The 24,367-nt window shown below is 56.3% G+C and overlaps 2 protein-coding genes across 10 annotated transcripts; both read right to left on the bottom strand.

Annotated features, from left to right (window-relative positions):
- Nucleotides 1-297: 297 nt before the first annotated feature.
- Nucleotides 298-4,131, bottom strand: TRIP6 (thyroid hormone receptor interactor 6). The gene is made up of 9 exons (XM_044747777.2): nucleotides 3,660-4,131; nucleotides 3,262-3,389; nucleotides 3,051-3,176; nucleotides 2,384-2,767; nucleotides 1,972-2,065; nucleotides 1,688-1,857; nucleotides 1,075-1,253; nucleotides 694-814; nucleotides 298-567 (listed from the first exon to the last, which is right to left on the bottom strand). The coding sequence occupies exons 1-9, from the start codon at nucleotides 3,766-3,768 to the stop codon at nucleotides 436-438; spliced, it is 1,443 nt and encodes a 480-aa protein (XP_044603712.1). The 5' UTR covers nucleotides 3,769-4,131; the 3' UTR covers nucleotides 298-435.
- Nucleotides 4,132-4,231: 100 nt separating this feature from the next.
- Nucleotides 4,232-13,837, bottom strand: SLC12A9 (solute carrier family 12 member 9). 9 transcript variants are annotated; one of them, XM_070484355.1, is made up of 15 exons: nucleotides 13,390-13,510; nucleotides 12,751-12,965; nucleotides 12,391-12,613; nucleotides 12,026-12,160; nucleotides 11,415-11,546; nucleotides 10,687-10,995; nucleotides 9,921-10,028; nucleotides 9,680-9,791; nucleotides 8,958-9,115; nucleotides 8,770-8,852; nucleotides 8,473-8,597; nucleotides 8,131-8,323; nucleotides 7,785-7,959; nucleotides 7,446-7,592; nucleotides 4,232-5,507 (listed from the first exon to the last, which is right to left on the bottom strand). In XM_070484355.1, the coding sequence occupies exons 3-15, from the start codon at nucleotides 12,569-12,571 to the stop codon at nucleotides 4,618-4,620; spliced, it is 2,748 nt and encodes a 915-aa protein (XP_070340456.1). In that variant the 5' UTR covers nucleotides 12,572-12,613; nucleotides 12,751-12,965; nucleotides 13,390-13,510; the 3' UTR covers nucleotides 4,232-4,617. The 9 variants fall into 9 exon arrangements, with proteins under 9 accessions (XP_070340456.1, XP_070340454.1, XP_014709425.1 ...); XM_070484353.1 differs by lacking the exon at nucleotides 12,751-12,965 and having other exon boundaries at nucleotides 9,665-9,791; nucleotides 13,390-13,502; XM_014853939.3 differs by lacking the exon at nucleotides 12,751-12,965 and having other exon boundaries at nucleotides 13,390-13,502.
- Nucleotides 13,838-24,367: the final 10,530 nt, after the last annotated feature.

Here is a 24,367-nt window from a genome sequence, read left to right as displayed (position 1 = left end):
AAGGCTTAAGAATAGGGAATGCTGCCTCCCCGGAGCATGCTGCTGCAGCTTTGCTCCCGGCACGGAGACCAGTGTCTAGTGTTTGGTGTCTAGACCAAACTACATTCAAAAAAGTGTATGATAGAGTTGCAAAAAACTGGACCAGGACTAAGAAAACCCAGGTTCTGAGCTTGGTTCTGCCATTTTGGAACCATGCAATCTGAGGAAGTCACTTCTCAGCTAAAAATGCAGATAGTCGCAACGATCGTGCTTGTGTTGGGCTGCTCTGAAAATCAGATGAGACAGCAGACTTGAAAGTGTTTTGTAAACTCTTGAGCGATTATTATTTCATGATTGGAGGAAGAGGAGATAGCATTTGGTGACAAGGCTGTAAAGGCAGATGTCAAGGAGGGTGGTCGTGGGAACGGAGAACACAGAGGGTGCTTCTGGGAAGACTCAGCAGTCGGTGGTGACAGTGGCTGAGAGCTCCTGGATGCGCCAGGCACTGCAGGCCTTGCACAAGATATGCCCATCCAGTGGGTAGCAGCCCTGACACTCGCCCTCAGAGGACAGCAGCAGCCCACACTCCTGTTGGGAAAGAAGCAACAGCTTTCCATCAGGCCCAAACCGCTGGATTCCTTCTCCCTTGTTCTCTCCCATACCCAGCACCCCAGACCCCAAGAACCCCGTTTCCCATTGCCCAGGCCCCCTGACCTCGCACTTGTAACAGCCAATGTGAAAACTGCGATCCAGAGCAACAATTCGCACCGTCTCCTCCTGACCTGGTTCAGGCATGATGGCCCCACCACACACTGAGCATCGTGGGGCAAACTTCCTGGGATGGAGGGGAACCAAGAGGCTGTCAAGCTGGGCTGGAGAGGACTAACAGTGGAGCCCAGAGAAGGTGGCATAAAGAAGGGAACAGGAGAGGCCAGAGGTATGGTCTTGGATCTTGGGGAAGAGATTGATGTTAACAAAAATGAGGCATAGCCAGGGGTAGGAAACGGGAGAGGCTGGTACTGAGACATGAAGGAGCGATGAGGAAGATGGGAAAAGCCAGACATCCTGAGACAAAGGTGGGGGACCCAGCCTGACCTGTGGAAGTCCTCAATGCAATGGATCTGGCTAGTGGCATCCACCGTGAAAGGGATGCCGTCGAGGCCACGGTGGCACACCACGCAAGTGAAACAGCCAGGATGGTAGGCCTTCCCCATAGCCCGCAGGATCCGGTCTAGGATGGGTTGGGAGCATGTGGAGCACTTCTCCAGAGTGGCCTGTTGGGAAGGCAGGCAGGAAGGCTGAGGGCTAGGAGACCCATGGCAGCCCCACAAGCATCCTGCCAGCCCACCTATCTGTTCATGGATCCGCCGCACGTGATTGAGTGAAAGGTGGCAAGTCTTGGCACTGTGGTTTTCTGGACAAATTTAACCTCTCTGAGCTTCAGTTTCCTTCAGTGGTAATATGTGCCTCACAGGGGTGTGGTGGGAATTTAACACATTCCCTTAACTCTAAAATAAATGCCTCACATTTGCAATGGGCTGTTATCCTTCCCTCCAGCAGCCAGTATTCAGCTACTTACTTAATCCCTCCCTTCTTGTATATCAGTTTTAGTTCCCCAGCTTCAAGCTCAGTTCCTCTTTGGGGCTTGGACATCTAGTTCCCACCTTGGATGGAGGCCCCCTGCCTCCTGCCCGCCCCAACCACTCACCACATAGCAGCTCTCACAATACGCCCTCCTCTCCACAGCATAGAAATGCTGGCCCCGAAGCTGGGCCCGGCACGTAGAGCACACAAAGCAGCCAACGTGGAAGACGCGGTCCAGGGCCACAACCCCGGCCCCATCCCCAACCACATCTTCTCCGCAGCCACCACACCGGCCTGGGGACAGGGAGGGACACCGTCAATCTGCATAGGCTGGGGAGCTGGATGGCTGTCCCTCTGACTCTCCAGCCCCACCTCCCCCTTCCCACCCCACCCTCCGGGTCAGCTCACCAAAGTACTCCCCGCTGGGCGGGTGGTTCATGTCGTGCACCAGCTTCTTGGTCAGCCTCTCAAGTTCCTCCTCGGGAGGCTGGCTCAGGGGGACCTGGGAGGTGAGAATCAGGGGTTCGGCCCTCCTTCTAGCTCCCGACACTGTGAAAATCACTGAGGGTGACCAAACACGTCTACCCAGAAAGCTCCTCTGAGAACATTTCAGCCCAGGGTCCAGAGCCACACCTTGAGGAGCCAGGGTATAGCTCTAGTCCCCTCCCTCCTGTATTTCCTGACCTGCCCACACCCCTGGGGGATCCAGAGCTCCAACACCCAAGGCCTCTGATGACCAGGACATTAAACACCACCCAAGCCCCACCCAATCAGTATCCTCTTGTCTGTGAGGACCCCAAATCCCAGCACCGGGGCTCACCTGGGGCCCATACCCGCCTCCTCTTCCTCCGCCTGCGTGGCCAGAGACCCCCGCAACCTCCTCTTTACCCCCTGGCCCTGGCTCTCGGTGGCTCCTATAGCCAGGCCCCCAGACTTCACCTCGGCCTGGGAGAGGAAAGTTGGTGCCTGGAAGGGGCCCAGAGGCCTGAGAGGCCCCCCGCCTGGGGGGGCCACAGCCCCTCACTGGTTGTGCCACCTTCACTTGCACAGGGAAGGCAGGGCCAGCAGGGGTGCTGGCTGTTGTGTAGGAGGCCGGAGTGGGGCCCCCATAAGGGGATGCTGGGAGCGGTGGGGAAGGAACACCCCCTCCATTCGGCTTCAGGGAGCCCGTGCGGTAGGCAGGGGGCTGAGGGGCCTCATAAGCCTGGGGAGAAATGGAGACCAGAAGGAGTGAGCTGGGCCCATTCCAGGACACACACCTGTGGAAACCCCCCACCCATGTGTGTGGGACCCAGGTAAGTGCTGGTTTTTATCAAGGGCCCGCCCTCGAGTAACTGACAACCTAGTAAGTTTTGGTGGCCCAGCTTCTTCCACGAGGTGGAGGTGGGGGGTGGACCAGGTTGAGAATCCAGAGAAGGGACTAGGCTGGGGGTGGGGGGCAGGGGACAAGGAGCAGGGGAGGGACTGGGGCAGGACAAGGGAGTCACCTGCCGGTCAGGCCGCCGTGGGGCATGACCACGACCCCCGTCCAGCTCAGCCAGCATGCTGGTCAGCGAATCGATCTCAGCATCCAGACTTCCTGGGCGTAAGCCCCCTCGGTCTGGGGGGAGCCCCTGGGGATGGAGCAGAAGCAGGGAGAAGGCAAATCCCACGGGCTCTTCTCCTGCCCCACCCCCACCCCCCAATCCCGGTTCTTACCTGTGAGCGCTGGGGTGCTCCATGGCACCCCACCCAGGCCAGCCCCCTATCCTCTGGTCCCCCCGGAGCCTGGTAACACTGCTCAGATGGGAGGGGGCAAAAATTGACCCTGGGGTGGGGCTGGAGTGCTGGGGTGGGGGGAGAGAGAGGGAGGGGGGATGGGGAAGGAGACGAGGGTGACACTTGTGGAGGCCGCCCTCTTGGGTTCCTCTTCTCCCCTTCCCCCCCGCACCTGGGCTCCGAGAATGGGGAGAATGGGGCGAAAGGCGGGGAGGGCTGCGAGAGGGCAGGGGCGGCTGGTCCCAGCGGGCTTCGGGGAAGGGGCGGCGGGCAGGCTGGGCGGGAGGCAGGAGCCGCCGGGCAGAGGTGGCCTCCTCGGCCCAATGGGGCTGCCTTACCTGCTCCGGGGGCTGGCGGCGGCCCTGGGGCGCCCCGGGGGAGCACTCTCCCCTGGGGGGCTCTGGCGGGCTCCGGCTGCTTCGGGGGGAGCCAGGTGGGCCCCGACATGGCCTGGTACGGGGGCCTCCCGACGGCAGTCAGGGTCCCACGGAGCCCCGGACCTCTGGCCTGGACCCCTTCTTCTGTCCCACACCGCGTTCGGGACTCCAGGAAAGAAACTTTTTCTGGCTTTTTTTCCCCCTTCCTCCCCAATTTTGGGGACAGCCACGCCCCCGGTGACGTCACCGCATTCCTGGGGGAGGGTCACGTGGCCCCCTAGGCCCTAAACTGCGGTCCCTCCCTAGTCGGCCCCCTCCTGCCGAGCGGGGAGGGCTTTCCGCCAAGCCGGCGTCTGGGGGGCTGCGGGCAGCCTCCATTTCCAGGAGTCCCCCCAGGCCCCGCGCCCCAAGTCCCGCACGTGGCCACCTCGCCGCTGGGGCGCTCCAGCGCTCCTCTTTGCCACATCCCCCCATACGGATGTCTCCGCGCTCCTGTCCCATCTACCCACCCCCCAGCAGTGCTCCGCCAGCCCTTAGTGTTTTGGTCTTTTATTCACGTTCAGCAGTTAGAAAAATAAAACAGAACGAAAACATCACAACCTCAGGGGTCATCAAGTCTTGTTGAGTGAGGGGGAGACTGAGGTAGCCTAGAGTCACATGCGGAGACCCAGTCCCCGTCAAGGCACCAGTGAAGGGAGGGAGGCCAACGTGGCTGGCGGCTGGGGGGACAGCTGCCCTGCTGAATGCACCGGGGCCCCTCTCCCAGGCATGGTGAGATGCCCCAGACCAGGATCCCCTAATACCTCCACCGGGTTCCATGTACCATCTGCGAGCAGGCCAGAGGCGGCCCTTCCCCTCCTCCTCCACTGATCAAGGTGGGCCTCCCGGACTGGGCACTCTCTACTTCAGGAATGGGACATCAGAGATCAGTACAGGTGACGGGGGTGACGCCATGAATGAGCAGCGTGGGGCCCAGATCACGGCTCAGCATCTCCAGGAGGGCCAGGTATCGGGGGTATCGGGCAGCATCAGCAGGCGGCCGAGGCAGGTACAGGAAGGTGAGGGCGGTGGCAGGCCCCTCCACGCCATCCCCACCCTCAGGCCCACCTGGCCCTCCTCCTCTGCCACGCCCCTGCTGGGCCCGAATCAGGGCGTTGGCACTGCATGCCAGGGCCTCTGCCTCAGCGTCTCCCCGCCTGCCATTCACAAAGTCCCCTTCCTCCTCCTCCTCAGGCTCCTGGGACCCAGCCCCCTCACCCCACACCACCTCCTGCACCTCGGCCCGGATCCTCAGCTGGCTCAGCAGTGCCCGGAGCCGCCCCTCAGCTGCCCCGGGGGCCTCCCGAGGCCCCAGGCACAAGAAGATCCGGAGCCGGGCACTGTGCCAAGCAGGCACCATGCCCAAGATGGTTGCCATCTGCAGCAGGAAGAGGCCGCAGACGTCCACATAGCCAGGCCCACCCCGGGGCCGCAGCAGGTTGAGGGGCCACACGTCCACGTGATGTGGCTGAGAGGTGCCCCCAGAGCCCCGGCTCAGCCGCTCAGGGGGCAGGGCCCCACAGGCTCGGGCCAGAACCACATTCTTGTTCATCTTGAGGGCATCCGCCACGGTGGCCACATAGTCCTGGGGAGTGAGAGCCCGGGGGCTCCCAGGAGCCCGTGGTGGAGGGAACAGGGTGCTCAAGGCTGGGGTCCCACCCTCCTGGGTGCCATCTGCAGGCTCAGAGAAAGCCGGGTCTGTCAGGAAGTGGTCCTGCGGTGCAGCATCATCGTAGAAACCCAGGACCAACGTGTTGGGCTTCATGCCACCTGAGGGCAGAGATGGGGAGGGGAGAAGGAAGGACAGGAATCAGACTCACAGGCTGAGTTGACCCCCAGGCTAATACGGGTGGGCCCACTCCTACATGCTGACATGTGTCAGCCATCAGGTATGACATTCACACTGTGCTTCGGCTCTTAAGGCAACATTATGCACGTTTGCATAATGACTTTTAGTTTTCCCAAACACTTTCACAAGCATTTATTCAATTTAGCCATGACTAATATCTCCCACTTAGGCAGAGGTCGCCTTGGGATTCTTTTAACTAATGAGCACTTCCGGTCCCTGGCAGTCGGATGCATCCACTCCAAGCTACTCCCAGCATACCTTTTCCATGATGGGAGACGAGTCTGACTCCACTGGGTAGACCAGACCCCCGATTAGTCAAGCTCATGGTCTGAATCCCCAGGGAGAGAGCACCCAGACCCTGCTGGGGGAGGATGAGAACTAGGACTGGGGCTGCATGATGTTTCCATGACTGCAAAGCCCTAATGATGGTGGGTCCAAAGCATAATCCCCAGAGAAGAGATGGCTAACATCCACCCACTAACCAGGGGCTCTGTCCTGTTGAAAGAAAGCACTTCGTGTTTTAACTCATCCGATCCTTGAAGCAACACTATGAGGTAGGGACTATTTACTCCACCCCCTCTTACACATAAGGCACAGAGCGGTGAAGTCACTTCCCCAAAGGCTTATGGCTGGTAGATACGGGCCGGCAGGTGAACACGATGCACGCAGCACCAGAGCCCACTCTCTGAGCCTCTAAGTTGGTGTGTGTACCAACCACAATGCCCCCAGTCCCTGCCAGCAGCTCCTGGCTTTTAATTTTTGGACAACCAGTATGGAATCAGATAATTCCCCCTTTAAGAGGGCTGCATTTACAAAAAGACGCTGAGAACTCTTCTGAAACCCCTTCTCGTGAAACAAACGGATTGCTCAAAATCTACCAGCAGATCAAATTTTACTTGCTAGGAGAATTTACTATTTAGAGAAAACCTTTTCCGTTTTATTGGAATCATTTTCCACAGGATACATTTCATGAAAGTAGTGGTCTGTTTGCACAGGTTTGCACGGGTTTCCCCAAAAAAGGTGGGGCTAAGGAGAGACTAGGCCCTCGGATGCTCCAGGGTCTGCCTACTAATGCTTGAAAGCACCCCAAAATACCTCAGCAGGGGTGAACTGCAGCTGATCTTGCAAATTAAGCTAGTTATCCCCCCTCCTGAGCGTTCTCCAGGATTCTGCTATACACGAAACAGGGCAATGTCCAACACTTGAACTTTAGCCAGATTCTAGATGGAGAAGGCAGCATGCACTCTGAGAGGGACTGAGAGAGGAGGAGGCGGCTGATCCTGGCTCTGGAGGAAGCTGGGGGGCAAGGTGGGGGGCCTCCTGGGTACTAAGACGCAGTCGCAAAGATGGGAATCTTCCACTCCATCCAAAAGCATCAGCCCCATGCAGCCTGCACGTCCTTTGCGGCCTCTGGGGACCACGTTACACCACTCCCTACTTCTCTGCCCCTTTCAAGGCCGGGCTGAGATACCATCTCGTCAAAAAACCTTTGCTGACCACATCAGCACACAGTGGTTTTTCTTTCTCTGCACTAGGGTGGTTAGAAACCTTCTGTCCTGGATTTGACGGGGCAGCCCCCAGCCTCAAATAATTGTCCCCAGAAATAGAAAATTCTCTTCAGAGCCTATGCCCCAATTTTTGGATCAGAAAAAAACAAGTGTCATCCCATCTCGAGTCCTTAAGCACCTCCTTTGAGATCTTATCACACACTGTCTGTTATCTTTGAGGCTGTGTCTATCTGCACTCAACTGTGAGTTCCTTTTGGAGTTTACAGTCTGTGGTTTAGACTCTGGGGGAGGGGAGCAGAGATTGAAAGGGGCCAGACAGAGGCCCAAGGGGGCCCAGGAGGAGCAGCTCACCAAGGCCCGAGATCCGCAGCAGATGCTGAGCTCCCTGGCGTACGGAGGGCGAGAGGGTGAGGTCCACGAAGGCCTTCACTTGTGCCCGGTCCACCAGGCTCAGCCACGCCCCGTACTGGGGCTGCACAGGGTCCGAGGGCAGGCAGTCTACAGAGAAGGAAGGCAGCAAATGTGAGCCAAACTCATTACTTTCTCTTGGAGTCCAAACCCCAAATGGGCAGAAGAAAAAGGTCTGGGCAGGGCTGAGGCTGGCAGGGAAGAAGCACAAGCCTCAGGGACACAAAGAACCCAAGGAGCATCTGAGAGGGAGAGGGAGAAGAGGAGTGGAGGGCAGCTCACCAAGGTCTCCCAGGGTGACATGGCCCAGCACGTAGAGTCCCCCCTTTTTGAGCTGGTTGGCCAACCGCAGTAGAGGCAGGGCACCCCGGGGGTTCCCCACCAGGAGCAGCAGCTGGGGCCGCCAGAACTTCACGTGATCCTTCCGGACGTCCAGCCGGAGCAGGTATTTACGCACCTGGGGACAAGAGTGAGGTGGTGGGGAGGAAGGGCTGGAGCGGGCAGCCCCCACTCAACACCTCTCAGCAGGGAACCCCAACTCCAGCCAAGGGAAGAGAAGGCCTCCTTGGGGCATGGGCGTTCCCAGACTGCCTTCTCCCCTCCCCCGCCTCTTTCAAGTCCCCCTGACCTGGTGGAAAAGCAACGCCTGGCTGACATAGCCCCAGCTGCTGGGACCTCCTCGAGCTGTGAGCAGGGCAGAAAGCAGGGCCATGAGAAGCAGAGAGCCACCGGCCGCTCCAGGGCTGATGAGAAACATCATGAGGAGGCAGGAGGCCACCCCCAGCAAGCAGGTATGCCAGGAGAACAGGCTGAAGGTGGGGCTGGGAGTGGATGGAGAGGAAGATGGAAACTCAGGGTCTGCCCTGGACACCATGCCACTCCACTCCATCCCCAACCTCGCCCCCTTGGTCCGCGTGCTTCCCATTCCTCTCTCTTTTTCTCTGGCGACACAGGCATCTTATTCTCTTACCGGAAGTTGGGGGCCGAGGCCCACTCCAGGCTCAGGCAGGACAGGTCCACCGCAGCATAGGCCACCAAGTAGAAGACGGTGACCACAGCGGCCAGTGTGTTCAGCTTCCCAGCCAGGAGCACCAGCTGGACAAGGACCAAGAGGCTGGGCATTGATGCAGCAGCCCCCACCAAATGCCAATGCATCCTGCCTTTTCATTCACATCTCCCAGCCCGAGCGAAGCCCCTCCTGGTCCCGCAAGCGTAATAGCAAGGGGCTTAGGGTGAGAGGAAGGGCAGCTTAAAGAGGAAGGCTCACCTGCACTAGGGCCCAAGAATACAGCACGGCTCCCCAAGGATTCCCCCCTCGGGACACAACCTTGGCCGGTGCCAAGATGACTCCTGTGCAAACAGAAACGCAGCAGATGCACCAGCCTGAGCCAAGCAGGGACGGAGACAGACGCGGAAGGGGGGCTCAGAGCTGGGCAGAGGCAGGGGACAACACACCGAAGAGGTCATCCTGGGCCAGGGCGTGGAGGATGCGGGAGGCGCCGATGAGGGAGCTCATGGAGGCTGAGAGCGAGGTGGCGTAGATACCTATCAGCACCAGCGGGGGCCACAGGCTGATGGCGCGAAAGAACCCATAGTCCTCCTGCAACAGCGTCCTAGCGGGAAGGAAAGGAAGAGGACATGGGTAATAAATGCACACCCATCGTAGGGTCCTCGTGAGAAGGTGCTCACGACCCTGTGTGCAGTTAAGATCCAGGTATTCTCAACTACCCCAGCCTCAATCTCAAGGACCACAGGAACAGATCGAGTGTGCTGGGGGAAAGACTTGGCATTCTTTGGTTATCATTGCGCTGCTTTGCATTTAATCACGTGGTGGACATTCCCTACATTATATGCACAAGAAGCCATCTGTTTCTGGAAGTACAAATTGACTAAAAAGCCATTCCCCACCCCACCCCCAAATAAGAGCCTACAGCAGTACTAGGCACGTGACAAATGCTGGCTGTGGACTGGCTCTCAGCACTTCACCAGCCTTTCCCAGCGGCGGCGGCAGCTCTTTCTCTCTCCCAATGTGAGAAACAGTCCCATTTTCCCTACACCCCGACAACTTGGGACCTGCCCCCTGGCCTGTGTTTCCCTTGGTGATCCAAGTGCACCAACCTTGTCCCGACACCCCACTCCACCCCCTCGGGGGCCAGGCTCACCCCCTCCCCAGGCACCTGTCACAGGTGAAGCTGGAGAGGAAGAAAAGCAAGATGTAGATGAAGAAGGTATAGGCTACGGCGATGATGGTGCCCAGAGGAATCGCCCGGCTGGGGTCCTTCAGCTCCCCTGGAACGGGGGAACAGAGGAGCAAGGTCAGCCTTCCATCATCCCTACACCCCTGAGCCTTCAGCATCCCAGTAGGGACACAGGGTGGCAGCCCCACACCCCTAGGAGACAGCAGGCAAGCCCTTTCACCTGACATGTTGGCCCCAGCCATGATGCCCGTGCAGCCATTAAAAAGGACGGCAAAGACGCCGGCGAAGGTCATCATGGCCCCCGTGGTGTAGTCCTTGGCGTAGCCAGCTGAGGAAGGAGTGTTCCCAGGGAGGAGAGGGTCTCAGCCTCCCTCCTAGGAATCCAGGCATCCTGGCCCTGCCACCTTCTCCTCACATTCCACAACCCCGTGCCTCCCCCAGCACCCTCACCAAGACCCCAGCCCTGACTTGTCTCTGGCCCTGGCTCAGCTGACCTCCTCACCTCTTTCTCCCCCTAAACTGCTCTCTTCCTCTCTCCAGGCCTCCAGCCATGCTCTGTCCCCACGACGCCTTCCCTCCGGCTCCATCTGAATTCCCCAACCCATCTGGGCCATGCCCAGCTCCACCTGCTCCCGCCCTCCCCGGCCGTGCTCAGATCTCCCTCCTCTCCTCTCTTGACTCTTGTCTACTTGACCCACACTCTGTCTGACTGCACTGTTTAATTGTTTCCTGAATGTACATCTTATCTCTCCAACCAAACAAGTTCCTCTAAGGCAGGGATTGTCTTCTGGTCACTCTCATGCCCACCAAGCCACACACACAGTGGCCAACACACGCCTGACAGATTCCCCTGTATGCTCCGGGGCCAGACCTCCTGCCCCTGATGCTCTCTGACATCTGTTCTCATCCGGGGATTCCAATGGCCTGGCCCCCACGAGTGCCCACCCCTCGCCCTGAGAACCCCAGCACCCCTGTACCCAGCTCACCACCCAGATTGGCCTTGAGAGTGCTGCTGTTGAAGCCGGTGAAGTGGCCGAACTGGGGCGGCAGGGAGGAGCCATTGGGACCAGGCCGAGGGGTCAAGGGGATGTTCCTGGGCCCCACAGCCACAAAGCTGACCAGCACCGAGGCCAGAGAACCCGAGACCAGCAGGAATGTGAGGAAGGAGGCGCGGGCGTAGAGGCCAGCCCCTAGTGTGCAGACCCCACCCACGAGGCCCAGCAGCAGGGAGCCGTAGAGCAGGCTCCAGCCGTAGCCCTGGGGCAGGACCCGGAGCCCCCCGGACCCCATGGCATCTGTAGAGGAAGGAACTGAGTTAGAAGGCCAGGGCCACCAGGAGGGACCCCAACCATGACTCAAAGCTAGAAAATAGCCCCTCTTTGGCCCACCTGTCCTCAGAGAGGCTGCCTTTCCCACTCCCCCACTCAACTGTACCCCAGCATCCTAGCCCTCCCTGGGGGGGCACCACCAATCTTGCTCTGTCAATTTTAAGGGTAATTAGCCTGGCCTCCCCAACTAGATGGTAAGCTCCCTGTGGGCCAGGACAATCTCTCAGACATCTAAACAGGGCCAGGCACACAGGAGGAGCTTGAGAACACCAAGCTAATGGGCCACTTTGCCCTTCTCCTGGAAAGGGCTTCTCTCCCTCGTGATCCCAGAATCCCAGACCCTGCAAACCCGAAGAGCTGCCTGGACCAGGGTGGGGAGCACGGACCAGCCCCGAAGGTATCGAGCACAGCTTCCACCAGCCCCAGCAGGGAGACGGCACAGCCACAGACGTTAGCCAGGTAGAACATGAGGCCAATGCTGCCCCCGACCTCAGGCCCCAGGGTCCGGCTGATCATGACTAAAAGTGGAAGCAGGGGCGAGCGTTAAGGGAAAAGAAACTGAAATGGAGGCTGAGGGAGGGCCCTGGCACAGAGCACTCTGCAGCTGGTTGTGCAGGCCTCATCTCCCTGCACACACCGGGACTGTTCCCTTGGCCATGTGTCAATGTGTCCCAGTGCAGCCACTCTCAAGCCACATGGTTTTGCCCAAGCCCCTAATGCTCCTGAGCTCCAGTTTCCTCATCTGTAGAATGAATACTACCTAATTGACAAGACAAGAGAACCAAAATGACAGCTGAGAAGACAGCCAGTGGACTGGAAAGTGGCAGTAACATGTAAGGCCATGTTGGTCACCTTCCCCATACCAGCCTACCCACCGGACATTCATTAGAACTTGCCTCCCTCTTGCCCTGCCCCACAGGAGATGGAGGAAGGGGTCCCTCCCCCTCCCCACAAGACAGAAGAGCCCAGGCCCCAGGCCATCAATGTTGGAGGATACAGTAAGCTCCACCCCCCCGGACAGCTCCATTGGTGGCAATGGCACAGACAGAGAGGACGGTGAGTGCCAGGATGAAGTAGGCAACCAGGAGCATGGCCAAAGCCTGCAGGAGCCCAGCATGGCCCACCACGAACCCTGGGAAAGAGTGGCAAAGCAGGTCAGAGGGTGGCCCACACACCCCAACCCCCAATCCCCACCCCACTGGTTGTCAGTTACCTTCACACTGGAGCTAAACACATGGCCACAAGGAGCCCTCTCCCTAAGCCCTTCATCCACCCACCTCTCCCAGGGCCTTTCCCCAACATCGTCCCAGTCCCACTTCTCCTCGCCACTGGGCCCCAAGTAAGCCCCACCATCCCACTCACCAATCCTCAGGAAGACAACTATACTGAACATGGACAGGACCGTGGGCACCACCACACCCAGGAAGGTGGAGAGCTTCCGGGCAGATGCTCCTCCAGGAGCCCCAGCCCCATTCGCAGGGAAGGCAACCCCTTCCTCCCCCAGGAGCCGGTAAGCCAGCAGAGGAGAGTTCTCACTGGCCATGGCCGAGAGCAGGCAGACAAAGCCACCAGTGAGTTATGAGGCCTGCAAGAGACAGGATGCTGAAGGGAAAGCAGCTCCACAGAGCCCCCCCAAAACACCTCTAACCAAACACCCAGAAGCCTCCCCAACAGGGAAACACACACACACACACACACACACACACACACACACACACACACCTGCAACTCAGAGTTAGTGGGGGGAAGTCTGGTCCTGGCCGCTGCCTGGACAACAGCAGGCTCTAAGCCCCTCAGCATTTGGGTACCAAGGCCCCTCCCAGCTCCTAGGGGCCACCCCTTCCCCCACATCCCTGAGACTAAGGATGGCAGTGGTCCTCAGAAGGGGCAAAGATCCTCTCTTTTCTTAACTGGCAGTGCAAGAGGAAGCAAATCTCCTGAAAGGGAAGTGAGTTATGGGCAGGAAGCCTTCCTCACCCCCGCCTCCAGAGTCCTAAGCCGCCCCCCTAAGCGGCCCCTTGCAATCACCTCACCCAGGACAACAAGAAACTTGCAAATCTTCCAAAGCCCCACCTCCGTCAACCCTCTCCCTCAACCCATCTCAAATCTGCTCCTCCTCTATCCTCAGCCTCACCAGATTCCTTCCACCCACACGAGGCGCCCCTCAGACTCTACCAGCCCCAACACACCCCTCGACTACCAAAACAAAAACACAGGCCGGCCACACAAGCCGGGTCCTCCTGCCCCCACCCGGTTGCTGCCCACTTTCTCCCAGGGCGGGTGGGAGGGGGCCGAGATCCGCTTCTCCCCGGCCAGGCACACCCCCACAGCCCGGGGGCGGCGGGGCGCTCCCCTACTCACCCGGAGGACGCAGCCGCTCGGGGGTGATCCCCGAGAGAGAGCCGGAGGGGGCACGGCTGCCGGAAAGACAGCTGCGGCTACCGGGATGCCAGGCCCGGAGCCTGCCTCCCCAGCGCACGCGCCCCATTGGTCCCCGGGCCGGCCCCGCCCCGTGGGCGCGCCCGGGGAAGCCCCGCCCTCTGGGGGCTCGGGCGGCCGGCGCAGCTCCGGCTCCACGTGCGCCCGGGATGCTACCCCGGGTCGCCCTTCGGGCGTACGTCTCCTCGGGAGTGTGGGCCACGGATCCTACAGCCCCCATCACCCCGGTGCAAACAAGCTCCCGCCGCGCGGGAGGGACCCCACTCCGAGCTCGGAGGCGCGTGGAGGAGCCAACGCTGAAGGGGGAGTGTGGTGACCGCGGAAGGCGGCCTGCAGGTGGGCGGGGCCGCGACATCTGGCCCAGGTGTGTCGCCAGGAACGCGGGGCACGTCGGTTGGCGCCCTCTGGGGTCCTACTCCTCCGGTCTCTCGAATCCCTGGAGTGTCCACAGGTCCCGAGCCTCTGCCCTCACCTCCACGAGGGCTCCCCTCTCGCACCGGGTCCAGCCGACCAGCTGCGCTCTTCGCTTCCGCCAGCGGAGGGAGCCATTGGCCGCCGATCCGGGCGAGCCCTGGAGGCGCAAGCCACCACAGTTCTGTATCGTCCGCCGCCCGCTCTCTCTCGTGCCTCCCCCCACCATGTTCTCCCCTCTAGCAGAGATGACAGGGCTTGTGAACCCCGGAGCTGGGGCCCTCCTCACGCTTTACAGGTACCATCAACTTCAGTGCCACCTGCAACGTTTCCTGATCTGTAAAAGGGGGGAAAACTAGAACCTCCCGCATAAGGTTGCTGTGAGAGTTCAGTGAACGAATAGGCGATGGGAACAATCCCGAAATGTTCAGTAAGTGATTATTTGCATGCAGTACTACATTAAGTATGCATAACCACTCTGAGGTAGAGACTGCTATGATTTCCATTTTTCGTTAGGAATTTATTAATTGAAGCGTGGAGAGCTTCAGTAATAAATTCCTAACTTTTATTACAGTCCTTTATGGTGACACCGTCATCTGAGCCTCAGGAAATGAACACTGCTTTGGCTGTAGATTATCTGCAGCATTTCCCGAGGAGACAAAGGGCTCCAAGCAGCCCAGATATGGCTTTGCCAGATACAGGTCTCATGAGCAGTTAAACTGTGGCATTTCAGTGGTCATCTCTGCTGCCCATGACACAGAGTTTGGCTCCTGGATCTCTCCAACACCTCTCTGGGCACAATTTCTGGTGATTTCAATATCTGCGTGGATGAGACTTCCCACACCCTGGCCTGACAGTTGCTTAAACTCCACTTTTGCATAGATCTCACCCTCCATAATACCCGATGGTTGTGCCTAGACTTTGTCGCTACCAATAACTGCAGCCTCTCCCTCTTTCCATTCGCCTCTTCTAGTACACCTGTTAAGGAAAAAATTAATCTGACACTTGTTAAAACAGGACGGACGACTTTATTCAGGACTGTGGCAATAGATGTCAAGACTATCACAGTAGGGGAAGGATATCAGGCTCAACTCCAAATACAGCCAAGACCGCTGGGGATTTATAGCCAACAAGCAGATGAGGGAGTCAGTGGATGGAAGATTACTAAGAGAAAACACCAAATGTGGGGGATTCTAGATAAACAGACTTAACAGGATTCTTGCTGAAGGCAGACCAGGGTGCTCACATATCAAGGGTTGAGGCATTCTCTCTAAACTGGGCTAGGTAGGCCCAGAAAGGATGGGGACCAAGGGCGAGGCCTAGTCCGGAAGAGGGCTCAGAGGAGCCTCACGGAAGTTTGGTCAAGGAGAGGGTCTTTGTCATGCCTGACCCCAAGGATCCTCCACCTCACTGGACCCCCAACCCAGTGATCCTGCCATCTTCTCACTGTCCCCCATCACTTCCCTTCTTACCCAGCTCGAAGTTCACGGTTAGTGGAAAGCACTCCCTTGCCGTCTCAGACTTTATCACACCTCCTGGCCAAACCACAGCTCTGGTAAACGCAACTCCCCATCTGCCATGAACCTATCCAAGCAGCTGAGTGTGGCTGGGGAAAACACCCAACCATAACCGTCAGTCTCATTTCAAATTTGTGACTGCGACCCTCAAGTGGGCCCTGATGCTGCCCAGCATTTGGACAGGATTTCTCTAGTCTGTTCACTCTCCCACACTCCTGGGTGACTGTTCAGTCTTCACCTGTCTTCAATCCTCTGGTGCTTCCCCCACTGTTCTCACTTTCAGCTCACAATCTTACTTCCCAATTCATTGAGAAAACAGAAGCCATCGGAGAGACTCTAAAAGCTCCTATCCACCCACCACCCTTTGCTCTGCCCTCTCTCCTGTTACTAGGGACGAACTGATCACGCTCCAGCTAAGGGCAACCTGCCACTAGGTCCCATCTCATCATTTTGTTTTCTCTCTCCACTGGATCGTTCCCGTTAGTATAGAAATACACTTTTATTTCTCATCTTAAAAAGGAAAAAAAATTTCTTAAATCCTTTACTCCCCTCGCCAGCTATTGCTCCATTTCTTTGTGGTTTCTTCTCTATAGCAAAACTTCTTACATGATGGTCTACACTAGCTGTTTCCAATCCCCTCCTCCCAGTTATTCTTAAACCCACTGCACATAGCCGCTTGCCCCTCAGCAAAAGGGAAACTGCTCATTAAGTCACCACTGACTTCCACTTGGTCAGTCCAAGGGTCATTGCTCAATCCTCATTTTACCAAACCACCAGCCTCATTGGACACACTTAGTCGCTACCTTCTCCTCCAACACTTTCCTCACATGGCTTCTAAGACACCACAGTCACGGATTTCCTCCTGCTCAGTCTCCCTTGCTGGAACTTCCTCATATCTCAACTCTGGAGACCCCTTGGCGTTGGAGCAACAGCCAAGAAGCCACTGTGGACTGGAGGCTCCACTGAGGACTGGAAGCCCAGTCCTCAGACTTCTATTCCCCATTTATGCCCACTCCCTTGGTGATCCAATCTCATCCAATCTCACAGTTTCAAATACCATCTCCATCATAGTGCCCCCACGGGTGTATGTATCCCCCGCCCAGATCTCTTCTCTGAACTTCAGACTGTATGTCCAACAACCTACTAACATCTCTGCTTGGACGTCAAAGGGGCAACTCGAACTTGGTATGTCCAAAATCGCCTAAACTTACCCCAACAACCTACTCCTCTGGTGGTCTTCCCACCTTTCCAGTTGCTTAGGTCAAAAACCTTGGGGTTATGCTTGAACACTTTCTCACAACCCACATCCAACCCATCAGCAATTCCTTTTGCCTCTGCTTTTAAAATATAGCCGGTACCCAAGCACATCTTACCACCCTAGTCCAGGCCACCATCATGTCTCACCTGCATTACTGCAGTAGCCCCCTAACTGGTTTGCCCGCTTCGGCCCTTGCTGCTACAGTCTATTCTCAACAGAGCAGTTACAGTGATACCATTAAAGCAAGCATCAGTTCATGACGCTTCTCTTTTCAAAACATTCCAATGGCTTCCCATTTTCCTCACAGTAAAAGCCATAGGCCCTTATACATAGGGTAACCATACTTTCCTCCTCATTCACAGACTACAGTCCGTCCGACTACAACAGTTTATGCCTGTTGCCTCGGCGTAAGTATTAACAGCGTTTCCTTTGCTCAGAGTGACCCAGAGTGGTCCGTACATTATATGGCCATCCTACCCAGAAGCCCCATCCGATCTGCATCGTGCCCCCACCTCTCCTCCTCTCCTGCCCCACAACGGCCTCTGGGCTGTCCCCAAGAATGCGCTGTGGCGCACAGGGCATGAGCCTTCTTTGTCTTCTGGATTCAAATATTATCTTCTTAGTGAGCTCTTCTCCGCCAAGCCCAACTAAAATTGAGCCACACCTTCCCATCCCTCTTTCCTAATTTTTTTCTCCAAAGCGTTTAACACCATTTAACTGATATATATCAGTTTATTTGGATATATACTGTTTATTTTGCTCATTGACTGCCTCCTCCCAACAGAAAGGAACTTTTGCTTTCTCCGCTGCTGTGGCTCCGGGGCTTCTAACAGTCCTTGGCATTCGGGGGGCCCGCATTAAGAATCCTTCCTGAGGGAACCATAGCCCACCTGGGCCTTGCTCCTCACGTGACACTGGCCGCCCCGCCCCCGCTGGCAGGGCAGGGAAGATGGCGGCGCCCAGGGTAGCCTCAGAGAGAGGGCAACCAACGAGAGGCGCCCGCCCGCTAGAGCGTCCCCGCTGCAGCCCTGTCTGCGGTTGCGTCCCGGGAAGGCGCGAATTCTGGGGGTCCGTACTGGTCCTCCGCCCAACCGTTTTTTAAGGGGAAAAAAACCTGAACTAATCCTCGGAGACGGCTTGGTCTGACTTGCCTGCGGCCTCTCCACCCCTTGGGATCCCCGGGACATGAAGCTTGTTGGACGAGGATGTTGGGATTCAGTATCTGAGTTTTTCTCCCCTGGTGTTGGCTCCCGGGTCCGCCTGTTAGGTGACTTCGGGGTGTCCGTCCAGCCTTCAGTTCTAGGGATCCCCGAAGACACACCCGGGCCGCCCCTCCGGGATGAGAACGTCCAGTCCGCACAGCCCTCCTCCCCCCACCCCTTCCCGGTGCCCTACTCCCGAGTTTAGACCCTAAATGCAATGCTAATTCCCGGCGAACTACCCTCCCCACCCGGGCCTGAGCTCCCCAGGATTAATCTGGTGAATCCGGACCCCCTCCCCCAGGCCCCAGGGGCAGATGAGCCCTTGGCCACCGCCCCTACAATTTCCTGCAGACCCAACAAACAAAAGGCTCGGGAAGAGAGGCGAGGCTGAGCTGGGCGCCCTTCCTGCAGGAACAGCTGATGGAGCAAAATGGCCCAGGAGGGAGCGGAGGGGAGGGATGAAATTCCAGGGGTCCTGGAGGACCGCAGTGCGAGGCCAGACTCCTGGATCCCGGGAATCCAGCGAAGTAGGTGGGGAGGGCCCAGGCAGGACACCTGAGTTTGCTGGGCTCTACCAGATCCCAAATGCCCTGGTGGAGGTGATGTCAACCTTAGAGAATGGAGGGGGTGGGGGGGACACTAGGGTTCAGGTGAACTCTCAGGCCCCCAGGGTGGAATGATGGGGGCTGGGAGAGGCCTGAAGCCCTGCGTCATCTCCTCCGGGGCCCAGCCCAGCCTACCGTCCCCTGGCCCGACCTGCTACCCTCTGCGCTGGCCCCACCCAGGCCTGGCTTCCTGCTCCTCCCCAGGCACAGAGCTTTCTTTGCCAAGCTCCACGAACCAGCCCGGGGGCTTCTGGTCCCTGCAGGACCCTGGTAGCCTAGCCCCCAGCCAGGAACAGTCCTTATAGTCCCTCCTTGAACCAATGCCCCTGCCCCCATTCCTGTCAAGGACACAATGGTAAGGGAAGGGCCATGTCCAGTGGGTGGGGGGATGCTGGCATGGAGGGGGGGCTTGGCCTCATATCCTGTCAGGCTGCCAAGGGAAGAGAGGAAACAAAAGACTTCCCCCTGCTGGGACAATGAGCCTCCCACTACCTCTCCCCTGCCCCCACTACCACCTCTCCCTTTTAGCTGTGGTCCCCAGCCCCTTTGCCTCCCATCACTCCACCTCCTTGCCCTCTGATAGCCTTGGCCTCTGCGGTGAGCTCCGCCTTCCCATCTGCTGGCACTGATGCTCGCTGCTCCTCCTCCTAGCTGTTTCAGTCCCCTGCTCTCCCATCAGTGCTCAGGGTTGCTTCCTCCATCCCCAACGCCAAGATGAGGGGCTGGGTTGTGAGGCTCCGGTGAATGTTAGGGGGTAATCACACCCCTTTAATGGCTAGTGGGAAGTGGGGGCTCCGAAAGAAAGGCTCCAAGGCAGAGGGAGGGAAATGCCCTCCGCCTGCCCTGGCCGAGAGAGGAAGGAGGGAAAGGGCATGCAGTGTCCAACAGGTCCTTGGAGGCGGGGCTGGCAGGCGTCCTGTATGCCAAGTGCAGTGGAAGAAAACCACAGCGGAGTGGGGCGGACCTGCTGACTACTAGCAGAGTGCACTGGACAGGTCACTTAACCTTCTGAGCCTGTCTCATCGTTAAAGTGGATGTCACAATATTGCCCCTCCTGCCTCTCCAACGAGGTACTTATGATGATTTAAATACGCTAATGTTTATTTTTAAAAAAAGAAGGGCCAGCCCTGTGGCCAGGTCATTAAAGTTCCACGCGCTCTGTTTTGGTGGCCCAGGGTTGGGCGGGTTCAGATCCCAGGCGTGGACCTACTCCACTTATCAGCCGTGCCATGGAGGCATCCCACATACAAAATAGAGGAAGATTGGCATGGATGTTAGCTCAGGGCAAATCTTCCTCACCAAAAAAAAAAAAGAAGAAAGAAAAGGTGAAGTAATAAAGCTTTCCTCAGTCTTCCCAATCTGCACAGGCTCCTCCACATCTCGTTCCCACTCCTCACAGCTTCCATCACCATCGTATGCCAAAAACTCCCAAACCTGCATCTCCAGCCAAAAGCTCTCTCTGAGCTCCAGACCCGAATATCTAGTCGACTTCTGGACCTGTTGCCTGAATGATACACAGGGATCTCAAATTCAACATGCTCATCATCTTCCCCCACTGTGGTCCCTGTTTCACGAGCTCCTACCTAGCTGCCCAAGTCTGAAACTTGAATTCTGCTTGATTCCAGTCTCCCTCACTTCCACAGCCAGGCTCCAGGTCCTGCCTGCTAGCTCCCTACTTCTCTTGAATGCTCCCCCAACTTGCTCTCTGTCACACACACACACACACACACACACATACGCACACCCTCTGTCGCTTCAAGCTCTCACGGTCATCAGAGAACCGCATTTGATTTCTCTGCTTTCAGTTTTGATCCCTTTTAATCTGTTCTCCAAAGTTGTATGCGTAGGATCTTTCTATACAAATCTGACAATGTTGCTTCTTTGCCTAAAACCCTTTGGCGGCTCCCAAGGTATTCAGGACAAGCCTGTACTCCCGGAAGTGCCTGTAATGACCAAGGCTGGCCCTTGCTTGCTCACCTCTCCAGTTCATCCATTGTCACTGTCCTTGCACTCTACACCCTGGCAGCATCGTGAACTTTGGCAGCTCAGGGACAGTCTCGCCATGTCCATCCTTTTGTTCTTGCTCCTCCTTCTGCCTTTAAACCAACCTTTCCTGCCAGTCTCCTCTAGGACTCGTTCAGACACCATCATCTCTCCAGAAAACTCACATTGAACCTGCAGGCTGGATTAGGTGTGCTGCCTCTGTGGTCCCATGGGACCCTCTGTGCGCCACCACTTCCGCTCAACGTGTAGCTTCTGGGTTCTGTTGAGGTTTCATGGCTATTTCTACCCCTGGGCTGTCAAGCCCTGGAAAGCAGAGGATGACTTTGGGTCCCCAATCCTGTGGCCCGTAGTAAATGTTCAATAAATAACTGCTGAGTAAATTAAAGAATGATTAGCCAATAAAGGAATAAATAGTTCAATATTTACTACGTATTTACCATGGGCCAGACCTGCACTGGATTTATAACCATAGCAAAACATATGTTGTACCTGCTTTTATGAAACTTTAGGGCTACATACAAGTAGATATAAAATCACTAATAAATTAATAAAGGCTTTATGCGCGTCTTTACAATGTTGTATATGATGAGTTCGGGAAGATCGGTGGTGGTCAGATGAGGAGTGGATTCAGGTTTTGTGGGTCCTGAACTTTATACAATTTGGGGAACCCTCCTGAAGAAAACAAAAACAAAATTATGAATATAAAATTACATATGAAAGTTAATGTTTATTTAGATTGAGAAATCACAACCAGTTGCAAATGTTAAGGTGATGAATACCATAAATATTACAAAATCTAGGAAAACAACATAATATTTGTAGCAAAAAACTGCCTAACATACCTCTATAATATTTTCATGTCCAACCTTTTTCTTTTTTTTGTTTTTGAGGAAAATTAGCCCTGGGCTAATATGTGCCACCAATCCTCCTCTTTTTGCTGAGGAAGACTGGCCCTGAGCTAACATCTGTGCCCATCTTCCTCTACTTTTTAAGTGTGGAATGCCTTGGGGCCGGCCCGGTGGCACAGTGGTTAAGTACACACGTTCCGCTTCAGTGGCCCGGGGTTCACCGGTTTGGATCCCGGGTGCAGACATGTCACCGCTTGGCAAGCCATGCTGTGGTAGGCATCCCACATATAAAGTAGAGGAAGATGGGCACGGATGTTAGCTCAGGGCCAGTCTTCCTCAGCAAAAAGAGGAGGATTGGCAGCAGATGTTAGCTGAGGGCTAATTTTCCTCAAAAAAATAAATAAATAAATGTGGGATGCCTGCCACAGCATGGCTTGACAAGCAGTGCATAGGTCCACACCCGGGATCTGAACCGGCGAACCCTAGGCAGCCAAAGCAGAACGTGTGAGCTTAAAGGCTGCGCCACTGGGCCAGCCCCCAACCTTTTTCTTTGATACGTGCTCTTTGACCACTTCTTCATGTGATAGTCATTTTGTAACATTATTTTCTATTCTTTCTGTATCTCAGTCTTTCCTTTAGTATGGCTGGATGAAATCTTTTTCTTTCATTATTGAGCGCTTATAAAAATTCCCTTGAGCTTTACGACTCATCATTGGTAATGTCAAAACCTCTATCAAATTCATTTTGTGTAAGAGCTGTGAGATTTCGGCCATTTCAAATGCTCTCATGCTGTGACTCACCTTGAAAACTGTTTAAATTGATGGCACTCATTAACCAGGGTGGTGGGAGGAGTCAAGCAGGTGAGGGGGCCTGAACCTTAAACTTCCTGAGCTTCCAGGTAAACTTAACTCCACACTTGACGGGGTTTGGTAGGCTGGACGAGAGGGGCTGGGATATGGGAGAAAGTGTGACGATTTCCACAATTTATGGTGAAAAGGGATGACTTGTTTATTACATATAGGAAAAGTCCAAGCTCCAAGATTGCTTAAAACAGCTATAATGATGTAGACAGCAAAAAGAAAACCCTACCAGCTATTTAGGGGCGCTCCACACAGTACTGCCACAGTGATAAGCGACAGTGTGTTGATCATGGGCAGGGGACAGAGGTGACAGCCTAATATTTGGGGCAGGGGGACAGTGAAGTGCTCTAACAATGAGGAAAGGAGGGCCCAAGATTTGTTTGGGCATGTGGAGCAAGCATGGAACCAGGTAGTCACAGGACGCTCACCTGGGAAATATAATTCGGTGGATACTGAATTAGCTTGCCTGGGAGGTGGTCCTGGGGCATTGGAGGATGCAGGAAAAGACCCCACACCCACGGGACAGACCGAGGGTGATTCCTGAGCACTAGAGTGAAAATTTCAAATATAATCTCCATGGAAAGGGGAAATAATGGGGTTTCCACCAGATTGTAGATCTTTGAGGTCAGGAGCCATGTTTTACAAATCTTGCAGACTAGAACAGTGATCACCCAACACATAGTAGATGATCAATAAAGCTTTCATTGTATTCATTCTTTTATTGATCTATACTGGGTACCAGGAACTGGGTACGAGGATTACATGCTGGGAGGTAGGGGCTGAGGACCCCATGATACGGGATCAACTGGGTATTTTCTTACCTAAGGCACTCTCTTCCTTCTAGCTGGGGGCGGGGGGGGGGGGGGGGAGGCGCCTGGTCCTCAGGGATCAGAAATACAGGGTTCAAACCTGCGGCGAGCTGTTATACCTGTTCACCCCTCAATCTCATCAACCCCTCACTCAACCCTGCCTCATTTCTCTGTGCATCTGGGTCTCTCTCTTCCATTCAGGCCATGCACCCCCTACACCCTCTAGTAAGGAACTGCATCCTCCACCAAATGAGACAATTCAAGCAATCAGGGGCCTGGGGGGGAGAGGGTTGCAGGCAGAGCCCACTAGGAGACAGAGACATAACTTTCAGAGGCTAGAGACTCCGAGTACAGAGAGAGCAGGAAAAGGTGTGTGGGGGGAGATGGGTAACCTGGAGGAGAAGCTGAACAAGAGAAGGCACACCGGGCTTGGATGGGGGGGGGGGGTGGGATTCCCAGCGCCAGGCTGGTCTGCCTGGCTCCAGCCAAGCCGGCTGTTTCCTGCCCTCTGTGACCCCCCACCCCGGAGCAGGACCCAGGCAGGGCGACAAGGAAGGGCAGGGGTGTGGGGAGCACCACTTGTGGCAGGAAGATAAGTGCGCTGGGACAAGAGGTCACTGCAGGTCTGGCTGTGCTCCCTGGGGGGTCAGAGACGCTTGGCAGCCCCCCAAGCGGCGAGAACGCCTGTTTCCCTCTCTCTTGGCTCCTGAGCTCCTCTAGACTCTGTCCCCCTTAACTACGTTGAGGCTAAGCCCTTCCCTTCCAGCTCTCCCACCGGGGCCCTCCTGCGCACCCCCTCCATCCACCCCATGACCCACCCTATAGGTGCCCTGACGTAGAAGGGGGTTAGTGGGAGGAGCACTGCTTTCCTGGACCCTCCCCCTAACTGATGGGATTGGCGGGGAGGGGGGCAATGAGAGGAAGGGCCCTCCCAGTCATCCCGAGGGCCCCCAGGAGCCAGACAGGAAACAGCTTCAGGAAAGACAGCAGCAGTCCGGGCCCCAGGCCCAGGGGTCAGGGCTGCGGGCGGCGCGGGGCCCTCCCCAACGCGGCAGTGAGAGTGACGACGATGATCTGGGAATCCCTCCGGACCCTTCACTCTCTTGGACCCACCTACCTTTTCTTTGCCCTTGCTTCCCCGTCTTTTCTATGTCTCTCCCTGTCTCAACTCAGTTGTCCCATTTCCTCCCCACATTTTTAGCACGACGTTGCGCGCACAGAAGGTCCCCAATACTTAATGTTTGCTGAATGATTTTGTGAACGTTCGCTCCAGGGTTATCTAAGCTGTGATCGCTGCCTCGGGACCCGCTGGGCCATCTTCCATCCTCAAAGTTTCCCCAAACATGGTCCCCTGCGCCAACGAGGGGGTAGTAGGCACATCCCGGA

This window comes from Equus asinus, chromosome 14, assembly GCF_041296235.1.
Source record: "Equus asinus isolate D_3611 breed Donkey chromosome 14, EquAss-T2T_v2, whole genome shotgun sequence".
NCBI classification, from domain to species: domain Eukaryota; kingdom Metazoa; phylum Chordata; class Mammalia; order Perissodactyla; family Equidae; genus Equus; species Equus asinus.
This window is presented reverse-complemented; position numbering and strand designations above follow the sequence as displayed.

Excerpts from the sequence above, each read along its gene's own strand:
- SLC12A9 (XM_070484353.1), bottom strand. The coding sequence starts at position 12,571 with ATGGCCAGTGAGAACTCTCCTCTGCTGGCTTACCGGCTCCTGGGGGAG. Across the intron at positions 9,792-9,920 it reads GGCTGGGGCCAACATGTCAG|GGGAGCTGAAGGACCCCAGC; the intron begins GTGAAAGGGCTT and ends CCCCCGTTCCAG. Across the intron at positions 8,598-8,769 it reads ATTCTTGGGCCCTAGTGCAG|CTGGTGCTCCTGGCTGGGAA; the intron begins GTGAGCCTTCCT and ends GTCCTTGTCCAG.
- TRIP6 (XM_044747777.2), bottom strand. The coding sequence starts at position 3,768 with ATGTCGGGGCCCACCTGGCTCCCCCCGAAGCAGCCGGAGCCCGCCAGA. Across the intron at positions 2,768-3,050 it reads CACGGCGGCCTGACCGGCAG|GCTTATGAGGCCCCTCAGCC; the intron begins GTGACTCCCTTG and ends ATTTCTCCCCAG. Across the intron at positions 2,066-2,383 it reads GAGGCGGGTATGGGCCCCAG|GTCCCCCTGAGCCAGCCTCC; the intron begins GTGAGCCCCGGT and ends CTCACCTCCCAG.